This window comes from Ascidia mentula, chromosome 1, assembly GCF_947561715.1.
Source record: "Ascidia mentula chromosome 1, kaAscMent1.1, whole genome shotgun sequence".
Lineage (NCBI taxonomy): Eukaryota > Metazoa > Chordata > Ascidiacea > Phlebobranchia > Ascidiidae > Ascidia > Ascidia mentula.
The window spans coordinates 26,161,239-26,175,878 of record NC_138566.1 but is presented as its reverse complement, the minus strand read 5'-3'; the positions used below and the strand labels follow the sequence as shown (position 1 = coordinate 26,175,878).

The 14,640-nt window shown below is 36.8% G+C and overlaps 2 protein-coding genes across 2 annotated transcripts; both read left to right on the top strand.

Moving 5' to 3' along the window:
- The first annotated feature begins 528 nt into the window (after positions 1-528).
- On the top strand, positions 529-3,266 carry LOC145912804 (uncharacterized). The gene is made up of 5 exons (XM_083000351.1): positions 529-642; positions 880-966; positions 1,556-1,717; positions 1,877-2,095; positions 2,554-3,266. The coding sequence occupies exons 1-4, from the start codon at positions 549-551 to the stop codon at positions 1,999-2,001; spliced, it is 468 nt and encodes a 155-aa protein (XP_082856477.1). The 5' UTR covers positions 529-548; the 3' UTR covers positions 2,002-2,095; positions 2,554-3,266.
- A 1,570-nt stretch (positions 3,267-4,836) lies between these two features.
- Positions 4,837-11,127, top strand: LOC145890704 (uncharacterized). Its single transcript, XM_082981847.1, has 13 exons — positions 4,837-5,058; positions 5,532-5,765; positions 5,973-6,140; positions 6,217-6,358; positions 6,458-6,498; positions 6,670-6,815; positions 8,939-9,089; positions 9,365-9,604; positions 9,897-9,989; positions 10,231-10,410; positions 10,478-10,619; positions 10,709-10,749; positions 10,879-11,127. The coding sequence occupies exons 1-13, from the start codon at positions 4,842-4,844 to the stop codon at positions 11,007-11,009; spliced, it is 1,926 nt and encodes a 641-aa protein (XP_082837973.1). The 5' UTR covers positions 4,837-4,841; the 3' UTR covers positions 11,010-11,127.
- The last annotated feature ends 3,513 nt before the right edge of the window (positions 11,128-14,640 follow it).

Below are 14,640 nucleotides of genomic sequence, written 5' to 3'. Positions count from 1 at the left end.
GGAACAGTAACAGGTAACAATATCGATCGTAGATTTTATATGTTTGTCAATCAAAATTAAAATGTTCAATGGCATTCCTGGAACGGTCACTTTTTCCGACGAATCAAAGAGAGATATACGTAATAACCAACTTGGGGCATGTGCAGTGGGGCAATGCGAACATAGAAACATTTGTCCGGTATACAAAATGAAAAATATATCGTATTAAAAGTAATACGCAACATCGCTCAATACAAGGAATATTTCGCAAAACACTGAGAATTCACGTGCTTGTGTGAAATATTTAATATCTAGTGCAACTTTCTTATATACGAAAATATTTAAGGTTGGTTATTTCGTATGTTAGAAAGTTGCACTTGATATTAAAACAGCACTTCCAACATTCCTCTGTTGTTTACCACTCAGCTTTTCCATTCTCATTCTACATCGGAGCAACACGAGTTTCGGGAACAAACAACTTCCAATGGACGGATGGATCAAGTGCTAACAGTGGACAATGGTTTGCGCAAGAACCAAACAACAGTGATAAAAATGAGAACTGTGTAATAATGGGATGGATTTACGAAGTTGAACCAACATACAGATGGAGAGATGTTCCTTGCTCATCACCTTCGAGATATATTTGTGAAAGATACCCCCCAGGTGATTTAATTCAAAGTTCATTTGACCGGTCCTTATGTGTAGCAAGGGATATTGCTTACTCATACTCATTGAGATATATATGTGAAGGAATTATGCCCAAAGACCGCTGTAAGTTAGGTGTTTGTTTGTAATGTCGGCAAGAAGGTTTCAAATGCAGTCCTCAACTTTAGCCTCATGTTTATATTCTTGTATGAAAGTTCGGCTTTCGAAAGTTGGTAAAATGTTGCGTTTAAACAGGTACGGCGTCTACGACAAGCAAAACCACCACTTTTGCCTCAACCACCACAACCACCAGTACAGCCATACTCACAACAACAACCACCAGTACAGCAATAACATATTTCGAGACATATTTGTGACCGTATGAGTTAGGAAGTATTTGCATGCATACTTTTTGAGATGAATTTTGATAAATCAAAACAAATTCTTAGTAAAAACAAATTTTGAAATTCATTCAAATGACTCGTCAACTAAGCCAGACAATCGCACTTTCTGCAAGTTTGCCAAGATATAACTCTGGGGAAATTTTCCGACAGTCTTATGGGCAACAAAAACTTGGTTTCTAATTTTTAACAAGTTGTATAAGAAAAAACCTAAGTCAAATGTCTTTCTGTTGTTTATGATATATATATATTTCGCCTACATTTCCGCATCTTTGCCAAGATATATTGCAGTATAATGCTTTGTGAGACCAAATACTAAAAAATTATTTTATCCAATCAACACAGTAAAGAAAACAAGTATTCATTTTATTCCTTTCTTTTGATATACACAAATTGATCAAAGAAATCAAAGCATAAAATTTTAAATTCCATCTGCACTTTTATTATAGGATTTATATTTACTAAATGGTAAAGTTATACAGAAATCATAAACTCAAATTTAAAACCTCGTTAATGAAATGTCTTTGCAGCAACGGCGGTAGCCACGATGGTAAGCATTGCACTGTTAAGCACTAGTTCAACAACAACAACATCCAAGCAAGCCACAGGAAGTACCACGTCTGTTGCGATTGAGTTATCCAGCGGGACCAACAAACTGGCCAAGGAAACAACCGTACTGATTACTACGACTGGTAAACCAACAGACACAATTGTAACAGTCTTAAACAGTAGTACAATAAGTATTTAACAACATGTGTTGAGAAAATATTGATCCATTTAACATTTCATAAACATGAAAGTCTTACAACTACACCCATACACAGTTTTTAATTTGCCAACCAAAATTACAGCATCCAACAGAACCAACTTATCAGCTATCATGGGTTGGACGTTGGCTTGCATTGCAGTGATTGCCCTAATTTGCATGGTTGGATATCGTGTGATGAAGCAAAGGCGACAAACAAGGCGAGTTTGAAATTGTTGTTTGTTTATTATCTGAAGGGTAAACACTGTTTTTAGGGATGTTGGATTGGTGAATCCCACCGAAGTCACGGTTGCAGCAGAGGCAGGTGAGTAAACCGTCTACGGTTGCTTTCTGATAAGCTTTCTGATGCTCAATTTGGATTTTATATAACCGCTAGTTATTACGCATGAAAAGCATACAGGTGAATTTGCAAGTCACAGTTTTCTCAATTAACTAGTCCAGCCGTACAATATGATGTGCTTGGTCACCCTGTAACAACATTATGTGCTTGGTCATACACAGTTCATACCGAACAATTTCTGTATTAAGCGGGTTAAATTAAATTTGGTCTGTTTAACATGTCTGCGATGCCGTTAGTCTGTAAAAATACTACTTTTTGTCCGGATAGCCGGTAACCAAGTAACTGCACACGTCTAGTGCAACAAAAAATACACGAAACAAAAAAGGCACGTCATGGTCAACATGATTTCGATTCATAAACTCATCATCAAAATTGTTTTGTCCGCTTTCACCATAAACCACTTGTTGTCTCAACAACTGTAGATAAAGGACAACCAGACGATGCGTACATTTTGCCACAAACCATCCCAACAGCCTATAACCAACCAGCACGGCAGAACCATCCTTCCAACCAACACCAACCAAACCCTGATATCAACCATTACGAAACCACGCAAGATCCTCAGTACGTGAATATCAAAACTACTGATGGAAATTCATAATACATAAATTTCAAGTAAAGTTCCAGAAAACGAAAAACAATTATCACTGCATACTTTCAAAGTTTTAAACATGTTTGTTGATTCTAATTAAATCATGACTTTAATAATAAAGGTAATGTCAAATGCATCTACTGTAAAATTGTCTTGAAATAAGGGGCTGCACACCGGATCACTGTTTCGACCTAATAAGTCTCATCAGTGCAGCTATAATGTCACTTTCAACGATTTAGTCAGCTAAATAGCCGGGTTGAACATTATTGGCTCTACTGCTTATACTTGTCTTGAAATGTTTGCGTTGTGTTTTCATGCTGTACTTGTGTCGTTCGTTCAACTTTATTTCACGTAAGCCTTTCATCGTTGCATTGCGTCGAGCTACTTCCTTATGAGAAGTTCCCCCTGCCAAAGTCGTCATCAACGTAGGAGCCCTGCAGCCTCGTTACGTGGGAGCCGTGCGGCTTCCTGAACTCATTACTCACGCGGTTCCTAAGATTGGTATTTACTCACTGCAGCACGAATATCAACTTTGCCATTGTGCTTTGGTCCCACCATTATGTTGAAAAACAAACATTTGTGATTGTTGTTATGCACGTGTGAAGTGCAAGAATAAAAAAGTATTCGAGATTCGTGAGTCATGATCGAAAACATTCAACTTCAGACACCAAGTTCGTTTAATTCGGATCTTACCCCGATTACATTTCGGATAGTCCACTTTTTTTTTATCCCGAAAAGCCAGTTTAGTTGCATTTATTTTTTGAGTAATTTTTACAAACAAATGTAACAATCAAGTAATAAATTGAAAAAATTTGGAAAAATTTGTCCCCTGTTCTAAAGTCATGCCACTGTTGTGGGCATTTGGTCACCGCGATCCATTTGCTGAGTTGAGCAATGGCTTTCGTTACCAACAAAGATTCTTGACATTATAACTGTGATATGCGTGGAGTTCTCTACAATCGACACAAAATATTGCCCCCTTAAGCTTGTCGTTAAAATTAAAAACAGACATCCACACAAAATGTTCCAATCCTGCAAACCCAGAAAAATTACTCCAAACCGAACCAAACAATTCAGCCCGTGGTAATCCCACATATACACAAATTTGTGAAAAGGGTAGTAAATATTTTGTACTCTACAATTAACTCCTTTTTTATATTTATGAGAGTCTGCTGCTGTAAAATTCTGTAGTAAGCTTAAAAGTTACAGTGTTTACTGCATTTTCCACCTCTTCAGGTAACATGTTGATACATGGTTTGCGTTGTGCAGCTAGCTTGGAATATTATCTTAAGTTCCAACCTACTCTTTCCGGGTTTAATGCGTTGTGTTTGAAAATCGTTTCATATCTGCCATGGTTAGGAATCTGTTTGCAGTATAACTAGTGCTGATTACATTAGCATTACATCTAGTTCGTGTTGTTACTTTAGTTCAACTGCGTTTGAGAATATTAAAGCTAAGAAACGAGCCAGACACAGATGGAGCTTACAATGGTGGCGGGTACCTGCAGAAACAATGGTATTATATCGTTTTAAGGAACCGTACAACATTGGAGTAAATAGCCATAGCAGCCAGCGAATAACTTTTGCTGGACATTTTCGTGATAATAATAAACATTTTGTCAAAGCCGAGAGGTTGGATGGACTGCTCTCCTGAATGACATTCGTGGGTCATAACTTGTTGAGACGTGACTTCGAACAGCGCTCTGCAATCAACGTGACGTAATACACAGCTAGGCTATGGAAGGTGTGCCAAGGAAGAAAATGAATTATTCGCGCGTTTGAAACCTCAACCTTTATATTCTTGGAAAACATTTACTGTAAAACAGTTGCACACTTTCCTTATCTAGAAAGATTATTATTTCTATTATGACGTAAAACTTCTTATACATTAACGACGGGTAAGAAAAAAAATGTCAGTAAGTGGGACATTGAGGCACTACGGTGTACCAACAAAAACTTGTATTGTTTTAATGTCTCAATTTACAAACTCGGTTGATTATGTCATTATGTTTGAGGCTGGTGGTGCTTGAATATCAACTAATCTTTCCATTACATTTTTCGGCACAGCTACAATTCAGGGTTGCCATTAAAATCACGTAGCATTGGGACTCACCTAGTAATGAAGATACTTATTTTGTTATTTGCAACTTTTCTGCCGGTTGTATTTGGACAAACTTGGTACAAGTTGGACGACTACAGCGAATATTTGATCGGACCTCAAGTTAATTCATACACAGAGGCTGAAACTGCATGCAGTTCACACAGTGCACATCTTGCCAATGTTAAAACAACAGTTACATTTAACTTTCTTGTGGGAAAGATTGGAACAGTTACAGGTCAACATTTCGGAAAAGTTACACTTTTTGTGCTTATTGCGCTTGGCAAGCTTAAATATACAACAAAAAAACTTTTTTATTTAACACTTTTATGCGTAACGCTGTTTAATCTTGTGGTTGCAGATTTTGTAGCGTTGTTTGTTGGTTTTAAGCAAATTTAAATTTACTGCCGACATTACATGCAATTATGCATAATGTTTAAATATCATTAGACACCCAAGCGAAAACAGGATAGATTTATTAACCTATAAAAATATATTTTGTGCCTTTATATGCATACGATGAATAACTTTGTTATGGTGATTGTAACAATTTACCACGACAATGCCAATCAATACATATTATTTTTATCTTGAAACAATGTAGGTTCATCAAGCTAGTAAAACCACAATAGTTAACATAATATTAATTAAATAAAATACAGTGGTGTTTACGGTAGAACACATAATCAAAAATGTATTTACCATGTACAGCTCCACCATACTCGTTCTACATCGGAGCGAAACGAGCTGCAGGAACAAACATCTATCAGTGGACGGATGGATCGAATGTTGCCAATGGACAGTGGGCAACAGGGGAACCGATCACAACAGGAGAAAAGTATTGTGTGATAATGGATTCATTAACTTCACTTGATTCAACATATAGGTGGAGAAGTACGGAATGCAATGTTGCTTCGAGATATATTTGTCAACAGAGACCAGCAGGTAAATTATTGCTGTATGTTAAAAATTATATTGAATAAAGTGTATTGTTCGTAACTTTTGATACGGTTATCGTTCGACAGCCTTACTGGTTAGCTTGGTATAGTATAGTTTCTGTTAGCTTTTTTTTGTCTAGTTTTGACTACTCTCAAAATAAATTTGAGAAAATTGCCGAGAAAACAGATGTAACGTGTTATCCTTTAATTCAAGCCCCGAGCACAACAACATTCACCAGGCAAACCACGACCCTCATGAAAACAAGAACAACTGAAAAGTATACGACATCAACTACCACGATTATTGCTACAAATACTCACGAAGTAATTTCTTCTGCTACTGAAAGTCCAAACACGAATAATATTTTGACTTCGTCTTCGTGTAAGTTAACCTGATGTTATTTTAACTTATAAGTTGTTTAAACAACACAAAGAGTTTGACCCAAATTTCTATGCAGCCACACATACAGTACTGACCAATTCACAAATTTCGTCCAACAACATTTCAAGCTTAATAATTGCCTCCGTGGTTCCAGAAGTCATCCTTCTTCTTCTGATTGTCAGCATGGCTTTGTATTTGAATTCAAGGATGAACCAGATGTAAGTCGTAGTTTGGGATGAAACACTAACAAACAAAAGATTTGTAGCTGTAAGCCCTTCCACAATAACTTGCCCAAAATTTACATTTTCTTTCTGCAGGACTGAAGCAATGATCTCTCAAGGAAGTAACATCGCCCCCAGTAAGTATGTTGAGTAACAAATCTAAACTTCGTTGCTTTGTAAAACTTGCAATTATGTATTTTGGGGCCGTTAATCTTATGAATCATTTGATGCATGTATTAAGTATGTGTAAGAGTTAATAAAGTGAATATTATTCACTATGTTATCATCAAACTTATTATAAATAAAAGCAAACACGGGAATCGATCAAGACGATACTTACAACGTTCCACAAACTGTTCCAAACATCAACTCACAAAGAATAGGAACCAAACCTCACAACAAAAACCAAGTCAGCCATGACGCTAACTATGACGTCATCCAACAACCCGATTACGTAAACAAATCTGTAGCAACTGCTTCTAATGCAGGAGGCCATGATGCATATATGAGAGTTGAGTAGTTATTGTCAGAAGTAATATTTGCTTAAAATATGATTGAAACGTGGGACATTCTTGATTGCTTGCTACTCATGCAAGCAATTATGTTTTATGAAAAATAAACGGTAATATTATTGGAAATTGTTGTGAAAATATCAGAATATGGAGTGAAGTGTTTTGACAATTTAAAGAGTTCTTGTCGTCATCATGTCCGTTGCACACGCAGTTACTAAATTAACACTAATCAACCCCAAAATTATCCTTTCCTTGTGCAACAATCACCAAACAAGTCGGGATTTTATTAGCCATGACGTCATAGAATGCATTGAGCATGTTCTTTTGGTTCCTTCATGACTATGAAGATGTATCTGCGGATTGCAGACGAAACGTCGGTTAAAATTACACTTACGTGGCTTTTACGCCAGAAGAACAGTTCCTCTACAAATGTTGCAGTAATATTTTGACCTGAGCTGTTCTTTATGTTGAAAGCAATGGGTGTGGTTGTAATTTATGTATTTGGCAAAGATTGATTTTTTTTCTCTAAATGTCTCCAGTGTATATCGGCAAAATAGTTTTGCGTGGTAACAATAGTTTCCTTAGATTGGAATAGAATAATTGTTTCTATGGCATTGTACACACATTGCGTAAGAACATCCTGTCTATATAAGTAATAAATTAACTCTGTAGGTTACAGGTTTATGGGTAGAGTATTGTTACCAACTCTTGGTAGTCGATAAATTCAAGCAAACCTGTACAACGGCAACATACAAACACACATTCAAGCAACTCATGCTGGTTTTACGTAGTTGAATGACGTATCTAGTTTGCCCAAATTTGTCGCAAAGTTTTTTGTCACGCTTGAAGCGTAATTGTGAGGTAGTACCATAATACCAGTGTTGGTTGATGTCAATTGTTTTTTTCCGTTTCCCATCTGACTTGTCCCACCTGTTCAACCCACTGCCTGCGTGATCATCAGCCATTGTCCCTTCACGCAACAATATATTGGCTCATAACAAGTCAATAGAGAAGATGGGTTGTACATCATTATAGTAACATTTTTCTTCAGGTCTAGTATGAAGGGGAAAATCATTTGTTGTGGTGTTAAATACAGCTGAGACTTCATGTGTTACAATGTAAGTGGGCAAATAAGTCTCTTCCTCTGTATTTCAGAACGCTGCACTGTGGTGCTGTTTGCGCAACAAACACAACGCATTAAAAAAATTCACATTTTATTTTGTGAGCAGGCCCCACGAAAGGGGCCCTGGACCACTGTCCTTGTAATGGGACGAGAAGGGCAAGTGAGACCTTGCGAAAGCCATTGTTTGTTTTATCAAAAAGATCCCCGCACCTCATATTTGTTTCTTCAAGGACCCTGGTTGTGAGTATTTACGATGCAGGATTGACCACAACATTTGATTTGTTAGCAGGTTCCGAGCAAACTTAAAAAATGTACTGCCCATTTGCTGAAGCTCCAACGGCTTACAAACAACGCAAATTTGATTTTTTTTACCATTTTTTTTATTTTTTGAAGCTCAACATGTTACACAACAGTGCGAGATAAGTTTGCAAACATGACGACGTTAAAAACCCGCATGTAACTCTTAACGAACTAAGTTAACTCTCAACGAACTGAGTTAACACAAGGTCCCACTCTTTCCTGAACATAGACTGATAACGCGTTTGCAAGCTGTTGCAATCATCGCAGTAAACAGTGGCAACTTTATTGCAGTGCGGTGTGAAGTTTTTGATTATTTCGTCGAGGAAATGTGTAAATTTAAATTTACGTGGGCTATATAAGGTACGGACTTTTGGAACGTTTAACGAGTTTATATATGTTTTGACAGGAAAGTGATTTACCTTTTACACTAACGATTAGTTTGGTTTCTGTTATGTTAGACCTTCACACTCACCTTTAAACTACCTAGTTAATGTTAGTGGTAATAAGAACTTTAAGTGCTGTCGTGTGTAGGTTATTATACTTGATAATTTCCACCAAAGTTTACACTAATTGGAAATAGGTGACGATGAAATTATTTGTTTTGTTATTTGTGAATTTTCTACCGGTTGTTTATGGCACAAGTTGGATGACTACCACGAAATTTTGATCGGACCTCAAGTTAATTCATACACAGAAGCTAATACAACATGCAGTTCACACAATGCACATCTCGCCAATGTTAAAACAACTGCCATATTTAACTTTCTGGTAGAAAGGATTGGAAATGTAAGAGGTAACACGACAATCATTAGCCATTCTTTGCATAGGAAATGTTTTACTTTAGGTTCCGTAAAATTCCTCTATGTATATGGAGTTTTTTCCTCGTAGGTGTTTGAATTAACACCAGAAAAAGTTGATACCGCGGCTACTGATGTAAAAAATGTTTCGAAACACGCTATTTTGATGTACAAGTTTTACGCAATTAATCTCCAATGTTCTGCTTCCATTAACACGATATATTAACAAAGCGAAAAATCGAGATTACTTCTGGATTAAACTGTTTACCAGCTGTTCCGTACTCCTTCTACATCGGAGCAAGACTAGTTCGGGAAACAAACAACTTTATATGGACGGATGGATCAAGTGTTAACAGTGAAGAGTGGTTGGCAGGCGAACCAAACAACGACTTTAAAAATGAGTATTGTGTGATGATGGGATGGATTTACTCACTTGACCTAAAACCATACAGATGGAGAGATGTTCCTTGCTCATATATATCGAGATACATTTGTCAAAGAAAACCCCAATGTAGGAGTTGTAACAACAAGTGTTTGTTTCTCTGCGTTGTGGTAATGTTGTTAAACATCCTCGTAGCAAATATAATATTTCTGTTGCTGCCAGGCATATTGTAATTTAATAGTCTGTTCTTCTGGCACAATAAAAACGTAACTTTATTAACCGACGAAGAACGTATATTTCAAACTTTCGTAAGGGACACGGCATAATATAATACATAACCGTTAAATTGCTGAACAATTAATAACAAAGTATATTGTATGTTGTATATTTGTTTGACATACCGACTAACCATATTAACCAGTGGCACCAAGTTCAACAACTGCAGGAAAAACAACAACAACAACAACAAGCGTCGTCACAAAATGCTTACCACAGTACTCACCCACGTCTATTCGTGAGCCGACATATGTCATAACTGTGTAACAATTTCTTCAAACTGCCAATTTTTTTTCAGCAGCAATTATGAAAGGTTTGTCAGATGCAATTACATGACTGTAGTAATAGAAGAAAGTAAATCACAATCTCTCACGAGGGCCACCCCAGACTAAATAATGCACAAAGTGATGTACAATAAAAGCACCGACGTTTTTTTTTGTTGTATATTTGTTTAACATATGGCAAACCCTTTCAACCAGTTGTACCAAGCTCAACAACAATAACCACTGCAGAAAAAACAACCACAGCAACAACCTCTACCACAGCAACCAGTGATGTAACAACCCACGCACTCATTTCATCAGCGACAAGCGCCACACTTGCTCATCACAGTAATGATAATGGGACAGAATCAAAATATAATTCCCCTACCTACATTCGTGAGCCAACCTTCATTATTGTTATATTACCGTTTTCACAATAACAGCTTTGTTTGTTTGTTGACAGCAATTCTCAAAGATTTGTCAGATGCAATCCAAGGTATAAAGGACAATACGAGCATGAATATTTCCTCGGTGGTACTTGATGTTATTCTCGTTATTGCTGTTATTATTGGAATCATCTGCTTTTGGTCACGTAAGAACCAACCGTAAGTTCATCTGTTGTTGTACCTTGCCTAATTAATGTGGTTTCCTTGTGATGAGTATGTGAAACAAGCAATTGTTTTGCTGATTTTAGAGTTGATGGTCGAAACAAGCTTAAGATGGGAGACTCGGCTGGTAAGTAACCGAATGTCCGAGTTGATCAAGATACCCAATGGAATTTATTCTAAATTACCTAAACGTATAATTATACCTATTGCTATCCTTGCTTTGGGAAATTTGAATCGGTATCTTTGAACTAAACAGGTTCCAAAAGTCAAGATAAAAATCACAAATCTCATAACTATGACGTCATCGAGCAACCGGATTATGTAAACACTGACTTGCAAGGCAAAGCTAATACTAAGGTTGAGGAAGCCTACATGAAATGCGTCTAGTCTTGACACTGATTGGTCACAGGATTAATCAACAAATAAAAAAGAAGTCGTATCAAAGTTGTTGCTTTCGTACAATATTACTTTGTCAAGTGTAAACGAATATTTCGTAGAAGTAAAAGACAGCAAGAGGTGTAAATAGGACTGTTTAGATTGAACCACAACTGTTAATAAAATAACTACATTTTACTGATATTTTTGTACCACTATTAACCCAAAATCGTGCAAATTATAAACTGAATTTGTGGTCAACTTTTCGATCAATACTTTTTGTAGAGTTTTTTTGGATTTTGTTACTCAAAATCATGCACAGTCACTTTATCATGTTGTTTCTTTTCTTATACATCCATCGTCAATTAGAGTTTGGAAAATAAAATTGTATTGAGATTCGTTAGAATTTATTTAGGTTTATTGGTAGCTTAATCCCTTTTAATTAAAAACGCATGAGGTGGTTTGCATACAGAAATCGTGTTTTTGCAATTTTAGATTAAATTTGTATTCGCAATAGACTGGACAAAAACTTGTTAATTTACAATGAGAGATATTACAAGAGAATTCCTGCGTCAGAAGAAGTTAATAAATTAGTCCGCGATATGGCGACGGACAGTTTATCAAAATCAGACTTTCTCAAACTCTCAGAGCCAATTTATCCGGAAACAAAGGATCTTAAGTGGAAACACACATTTTGGTTATCTTTTATTTTCTTCATTCCGTTGCATTCCGTTTTCCACCACATGTGAATTTTAACAATAAACCGCGATACATCTGTTGTGAAACAAGATAAATAAATAAACACTACGGAAGTTGTGAGTGGGAAATTTAGTCTCTTCCTCTCTGTTGCAGAACATAACACTGAGCACAGTTTGCTGGTGTGTTTTATGAGCAGCGTCCCACGTAAAATTCTTACCACAAAAGGAGGAAATGAATTCACATGTTATGTTGTAAGCATATCTTAAAAGATGGTGCAGTGCAGCCGGAGCAGTGTATCGGGCCCCCTGAACGTCAGTGGGGACGTGAATAGCAAATGAGACTCATGAATAGCATTGTTTGTTTTTAAACTAAGGGAATTCCATCGCAAAATCTGGGTTCTTTAAATGGGGTCCTCGCAACGGCATGTTTTTTTCGGTCAAAGACCTTGTTTGTATTGACGGAGCAGGATTTTTTTTTCGATTTTTCACGGATTTTTCGATTTGATTAAAGAAAAACTTTAAAAAAATTAAAATGTTTTTAACGAAAGTTAGTTACTGGTACATCGAGTGAGTGGTTTACAACGGTACATCGAGTGAGTGGCGCTTGCACAAGCAACGAATCACAGCAGTAATATAACAAACCAACCGTTGATATATTTCTTGTACAACTTCCACAAGCAGTCCTAATTCACCAGTGTACAACCTTGAACACCCAATACGTCAATACGTTAACAACACTTCTGCTGTAGCAGTGACGTGATAAGCGTTTCTGGGAATCACTCCCCATTCCCAACGATTTCCCAACGTTTCATTTGACGACATTATAGCAGTGACGTGGATAACAAAGATAGTCGCCTGTATCAGGAAGTATTAGTCACACACAAGCTTGCTTTTATCAAGAATATTCATGTTATGGTTGTGTATCCGATCTTGAGTCGCCAGCTGGGTATCTGTGGTGTTGTGAGAGGTATAAATTTGTTCCATTCACCTTCTAACTATTATTTATGATTTCAGATATTTCAGCATTTTACATATTGTTGAATGTTGTGTTTACATTACAGAATGCCAACAGGGCGAAATATATATTTCAACTTTAAACCAGACTGGTCCTGTTTATAGCAAGTACTTCGTGCGTGTATCGTTTGCACAGAATGAAGTTGCTGAGGGGTTTTGTTCGTAATCCACCTATTTCCCGCAAATTCTCTACCCAACCTTATCACATAATATATCACATCCATCTAACGTCAAACTCACTATTTCCGATTACGTCAGTCAGTGCGTTTACTATTGCGTTGGATGTGTTGTTTCATGCTGAGCTGCTTACCAGTCAGTATGAGAGTTGTCCTGATTTTAGCGACAATAATATGCAATGATTGTTTAATGTTCGCATGTGATAAAATAGGGAGGAGGTCGATGAAACGGTTACAGTAATATTTGATTAATTTCGCCAAATGATTGCAGGATTTATTATGTCGCTTACGAGAGAAATGTGCACTTTCTTGTTTTCAGTATTTTGCAAAAAGAACCAGTAAAATGGGCACATAAGCAAGCACAAAAAATAAAGTTCGAGTTTTGTTGCAGGCAACGGTTTATGTTATTTGAGATGTTTGCAAATTAACCCACAATGAAATAAAACACAAGTGATTATGAAGTTGTTTGTTCTCTTGCTTGTAAATTTTCTACCGGTTGTTTTTGGGCAAACTTGGTACAAGTTCGACGACTACAGGGAATATTTGATCGGACCTGATGTTAATTCATACACAGAAGCTGAAGCTGCATGCAGTAGACAGAATGCATTTCTCGCCAATGTTAAAAAAGCAAATATATTTAACTTCTTGGTTGGCAAGATTGGAACAGTAGCAGGTAATGGAATTTTTCAAACATAAAACGGACTTCCATACAAACAAACAATTTAAAACTACATATTCGGTTTTGCAAATTTCATTAACATATCCGTATCAGACATCAACTAACATTTATATATCATTATTATGACGTGTTTTTGTTAAAATATATCGAAAAATAAACCACATTTACTGGTTGATTTGCGAAGCTTACTGTAAGTTACAAGCATGCAATAAGTTATGTTACCCTGGTTTCGTTATCGTCACCGCAGAAAACAGATGTGATATTGGACACATATGATCGAACAACGTACGGTAACATTGCAAATGCAAGTAGTTTCAACTATCCCAACTTACGCATCATTACAGAGTCTGCCACTGCAATCTATATTTGGAAATTCTTTTGGCAGCTTTCCCATTCTCATTCTACATCGGAGCAAGACGAGATCCGGGAACAAACAACTTTATTTGGACGGATGGATCAAGTGCTGACAGTGGACAGTGGCTGTCGCTTGAACCAAACAACAAGGGTGGAAATGAGGATTGTGTGATAATGGGATGGCTTTACGAACTCGATCCAACATACAAATGGAGAGATGTTTCTTGCTCGCATAAATCGAGATATATTTGTGAAAGAGTTCCGCCACGTAAATTATGTAGCTTAAGTGTATTTGTACATCTGGGTTAGGAATCAAACCTTATGATTCAGTTTTAAATCCGAATGAAAAAACTTTTTCCTAAAAAAAACATGAATTGGACCTTTTCGTTAGGTACTTTTACACAAGAAGCAACAACAAAACCACCACCGACAACAACAACAACACTAGGAACATCTCACTACACAAATGCAACAGAAAGATTGCCCAACGAAACCAACAAAGCGACACAGAAGGCAATCACTTCGAACACCATGACTGCCAAAGTTGCAACAGTAGCTGATACCCTGGCTGCTCCCGTTACCACAATCTATGTCGACAAGCGCGGTATACGATGCATTATAATTTCCTCTTAATAAGCATGGATAGCATTTTGGTTTTTTGAAACAGGATCACCAACCAACAACAACAACAACAACAACCTATCAGCTATTGTTGGTTGGAC